Below are 5,000 nucleotides of genomic sequence, written 5' to 3'. Positions count from 1 at the left end.
ACAACAGTTGTTATAGTCAAAGGCAGTGGACCAACACTTCATATAGTGAATGAATGCATCGCAACTCAAAACACTGACAGATTTCTGAGGATGTGTCGACTTCACAAACTAAAACAGACGAATAAAATACGTTTCCTCGCCTAGCTTACCCTCTCCTGCATGTCCAGCAGCTCCTGACAGGGGGCAATGGAGGCGAGGCGTATGAGCGCAGTGAGAGCCTGGCATCTCTTGGCCACCAGGGACTGCTTCTCCATGCCAGCCTGATCCTGGATCAGCCTCTGCAGCAGGGCGAAGTGAGCATCCAGCAGCACCCACTCCAGCTGCACCACCGCCTCGCCACGACACACACACTGACTCACACTCTGGGCAGACAGCACTGCTACACTGAGAGGCATTCCAGCACAGAGACAGGGATTTCATTCAGTGCTTGAACACGTTTTAACCAGATGTAAACGATGGGAGTTTTCCCTTGAATCACATGTTCTAATATGAGCTGAGATCCACCACTAACACTGGGTAAAAAGCCAGTATTGGGCAATGTTTTACTTTAGGAAACTTCTGATCTGTAACATACATGTGATAGACCTGCTCCGCGCTCATGGCCTGCAAAGACAGAGTGTGTTTCTGCTGCAGCTGACCCAGAGTGAGAAGGCCTCGCAGGAACTGAGTGCTGCGGCTGGAGAGAGGGTCCGATGGGTCCTGCTCCACCCTGCTGTAGACAGAACATTAGGCATTAAAAACACAACCATGATGACCAAGACAACCTTACAACATAAAATAAAATACAACAGCAGAAGATACTTGGTGGTTTATCCAAATTAACCGGCACATTTTCAAAATACTAAATAGCCACCCAAACTTTCTACACATAACATTTAATTGTGTTTTGCACAGGTGTTGTTAGGGAATAATTCTGTCTTTACTTCTAAATATTTAACCTATTCTGTGTGTTGACATTTACGACCATCCCTGCTTCTAATCTCCCGTAAGGAATGTGATAATGGATACTACCAGGTTTTATGGCCTGACCTGGCGGACACAGGGGGGGGGTTTTACGACTGTGAGAACGCGGGCTTCTAAGCACCACGGATGTCAGAGACATCTCCATTGTTCCCAGGTGTTCGCGTACCTTCCCCCAATATGTGGGTTGACTCTCTAAGTTAAAGGGTCTACCAAGATGCGAGGCTGATCAGATTTGACATGGCAACCCACCCGTGCAGTCAGAACCTTGATGTGTGACTTGTGATGTGAATTTCTCCGGCCGATACTTGTATTAAAGATCCGTGTTTGACATCAAAGCTCCAACTCTCCTCGTGTCTCTCTGAGTCCTAACTCTCCATTGCTGCAGAAGTTTCCCTTACAGGTATGACTTTCTGGTTCCAGTAACTAGTGGGGTTATTATGATGATGTCCAGCATCCTTGTTCACATTGCTATAACCGTCCTGCCCTCACACTATCTCCCTCCAAACCACACACAAAATAATGCAAACCTCTTGCTGCAGCGCTGTCGGACAAAGTGCTCCAGTCCCTGGTGTAAGAGCAGAGCAGCCTCCTTCTCTGTGTCCTCAGAGGCTTTCTGCTCCTGGTGCAGCAGAGCCAGCCCGGTGAAGAATCTGAGAAAAGAAGGCAACACAAAACAAATGTTGAAAATAAAAGTAACTGTTGAACATTAGGCAGGACCCTGTTGAACTGTTGGGCCTCGTCTCACACGTGTGACTACACTACTTCTGTTTTTCTTACTCAATCATCTGTGTGATCGTTTGTAAAGCAGGTTGACAGGTTAGTCAAAGCTGCTCTTGTGTAACAGTGAAAGGAAAGGATCTGCATGCATTCACCTCTTTATACTTAATTCCAGCTAAAGCAACAAGTCAATACCCAAGCTCCAGTTTGAACAAAGGGTTGCTTTTAGGAGTTGAAATACATGAATGATGATCACTTAATCTTTGTTACTCTTATCACCGTCAACGGTATTGATGTTTATGTAAGTAGCTTTGAATAAACATGTCAGGTAAATACGATGTTGTGCTTCCTGTATGACCTGACCTGAGAGCAGGGTGCAGCGGGCGCAGGGCCAGGCCGCTCTGGAGGTGCTGCAGGGCCTCGCCCCCCCTCCCCTGCAGCAGCAGCAGCCTCCCTGTGTGGAGGCTGAACTCCCAGCTGTCAGGACTCAGAGACCAGGCGTCCAGGTACTTCATCAGGGCGCGGTGCAGACCACTCCCTTCATCCCGCACCGCTGCACTGCTGTCCTGCAACAAGAGGGGAGAGAGAATTATTTATTTATTTGTTTATTCCACACATGGCGGTTATTTTAAAACAAAACATGTACACTTATACTGGTTGTGTTTTTTTTATAGCGCATGGTGGAAAGGAGCAGGGAGAAGAACATCTTATTTTACCTGCCCCTTCTTAAAAAAAATATTCTTTCAGTCACAGTTGCTTACAAATACTGAAACATAAAACCAGAACACTATCAAAAGTCAACTTCATACTGTCTAATTACGCTTTCTTTATACATTTTCTTACAGCCCTTTCAATCATTCGGCAAAGAATATATAGATAACTTCATCTGGGTGCCTTTACTAACCAGATTTATAGATGAATAAGTATGTGTTATTTCAGTATCACTACAAAACATACATACAAATGCATAACGCCAGTATCAATTCCTTATTGCTTGCTTCTGGTCTGTAATAATGAAAGAGGAGGCTTTCCTTAATCTACCAAAAGGAAATCCCATCATACGCTTTAAAAAAGAAAAGAAAAGTAAGATGATACAAATTTGTATTTTGTAAATCGTGTAACTTTTTTTATTATAATTTGTTATCTTTAATACTTTTTTATGCATGCTTCTTAGGGAACAATACATTAAGCTGTCTTTGTCTCTTTTCTGCTGTAACAATGTAAATGTCCCCTCTGTGGGAAAGGTATTCTGATTCTGATTCTGAAAGTGACTAATTAGTATTGGCTGGTATACCATGATGTCAGAGAAGTAGATTACTATTACTGCATTACTCGGTAAACAGCGACTGTAATTCTACCTTAGAACCTCAACAGGATAAGCAAATAATAAAAAGGTTAAGATGGCTGCTCATCCTATCAAGTCAGTCATGTTGTAAGTCATACAGCAAGTGAAGTAAACTGCTTATGACACAGTTACCTTGCCAGATTTCTTAGAGAGCCAGATATAGAGCGTCTGAACGTAGTCTGCTCTGCCAGACTGGCCCTGGTCTCTGAGCTGCTGATACTCTTTATCCAGGGCCTGCAGCTGGTTCTCCACCGTGGGCCTGCCGAGGAATCCATGGAGCTTACACACCGCCAGGATGTCGTCCTGACGGGCCGTCGACTTGGCATCGCTCAGTTCGTCTCTGCCTCTGTCAGCCTGGATGGATTCAAAGGTGAGAGGTGGGCTGGTTTTGGATGTTCTCAAATAGGAGAAGCATTTTCACCTATAATATGATTCGTTATAAACTTTCAAAAATAAACCACTCAGGTATTTCTTTAAAACTTTTTCATACTTTATAAATTCCTTAAAGGTGGGGTAGGTAATTAACTTCAGAAACACTTTTTGTTATATTCCATGGAATGCTCTTAACATCCCGATAGCAATGAATATTTTAAATTGACAACAAATACATACAAAAAATTCATCTGTGGAAGCCGTGGCGCTGTAAAAAGCACGACCAATCATCTGAGCCGGCCCGGCTAAAATAACTGGATGGCCTACCTGCCTGTCAGCCTTCCATCTGTGCACAAACTTATCTCGTGCCCTCATTGGTCATGTGCGCGTTCGTGTGTTTTGGAGGAGGGGCTCTGTAAGGAAGTCTGAAGGAAGGGGCAGATTTTTTTCCGGTTGTGTACTTCTTTCAAATTCTAGCGCACTCGAGCTGGTTTCTCCATTCCTACCTATCCTACCTTTAAGCTCCACATGCGTCACACTTATAAATATTTATATTTTAATGGATTTTTTACGGACATTTCATGGTGGTACACAAAGAGTGACTGGAAAAATGTGGGAATGCCCTTGAGCATAGTACATAACAAATATTTCTGTCAGGGTGCTTGAAGGCCACCTTTAGGGGAAACTTGTTCTTGAGCAAATGCCCTGTGTGAATGTGTGTAACAGTGTCAGTGCTAAGGGAGAACTGTAATTTACAAAATGTCCTCTTGTGTTGGTACATCTAGTTATTAAAAGCTCACATTTCATCACTTATTTTTGCCTGGAACTACCTTCCTGCGGAGGCCGTACATCTCGGTGGCGTAGTGCTGCTCCTCCAGAGAGAGGCCCAGCAGGAAGTGGAGTCGGGCCTCTCTGGAGCTGAGTCTGATGGCTGATGCATGGAGGACAGCCGCCTGCTCCAGGCTGTACAGAGGAGACTGTCCCTCCTCATACTGCAACACATCCCCTGGGGAAATGTCAGGAACAAACACTGTAGTATATGCACACATCAGACAAAAGGGCCCAGGGAGTATTTGCATCTATTTGTGAGATCATTTGCATTAATACGGACCTGACAAATATCATTTTACAGTAACAGTATTACCTGCTGTGTATTACAGTAAAGGTTTCAGTATACTTTTGATGATTAAAACTCTTTTTATAGTTATCATTCCTGTACTTAATTAAATGTATATGTCAAAATTAAGAGCCATAATGTTTTGTATAACTGTTACAACACGTATTAATGGTGATTAAACCGCTGTGAAACACTGTGGAGAGCGTAAGGGGAGGTTTTGCTCCAAAACACAAAGACTAAGAAGCTGGCAACAAACTACTTATTGAGTGCTTTCTAAATGTATTCATTTTACAGTATAACTATTTCTATAACTGTGTGCTACAAAAGGTTAAGAGTAACTTAAAGGTGGGGTAGGTAATTCACTTCAGAAACACTTTTTGTTATATTCCATGGAATGCTCTTAACATCCCGATAGCAATGAATATATTAAATGCTTTGACAATAAATACATAAAAAAATTTAATCTGTGGAAGCCGTGGCGCTGTA

General features: G+C 43.1%; 1 protein-coding gene across 1 annotated transcript in view; it reads right to left on the bottom strand.

Moving 5' to 3' along the window:
• Nucleotides 1-5,000, bottom strand: part of pno1 (partner of NOB1 homolog) — a 26,431-nt gene that overhangs the window by 7,544 nt on the left and 13,887 nt on the right. The window contains exons 9-14 of the mRNA XM_010795753.1: nt 4,228-4,403; nt 3,158-3,379; nt 2,044-2,246; nt 1,491-1,613; nt 575-712; nt 150-384 (exon numbers count right to left, since the gene is read on the bottom strand). Of these exons, the coding sequence (XP_010794055.1) occupies nt 150-384; nt 575-712; nt 1,491-1,613; nt 2,044-2,246; nt 3,158-3,379; nt 4,228-4,403 (1,097 nt within the window). The remainder of the gene's footprint in view (nt 1-149; nt 385-574; nt 713-1,490; nt 1,614-2,043; nt 2,247-3,157; nt 3,380-4,227; nt 4,404-5,000) is intronic.

Source organism: Notothenia coriiceps, unplaced genomic scaffold, assembly GCF_000735185.1.
Source record: "Notothenia coriiceps isolate Sejong01 unplaced genomic scaffold, NC01 NC01_scaffold00037246, whole genome shotgun sequence".
In the NCBI taxonomy this organism is placed as follows: Eukaryota; Metazoa; Chordata; class Actinopteri; order Perciformes; family Nototheniidae; genus Notothenia; species Notothenia coriiceps.
Note: the sequence above shows the minus strand (reverse complement) of the source record. Positions and strands in the feature narration are given on the sequence as shown.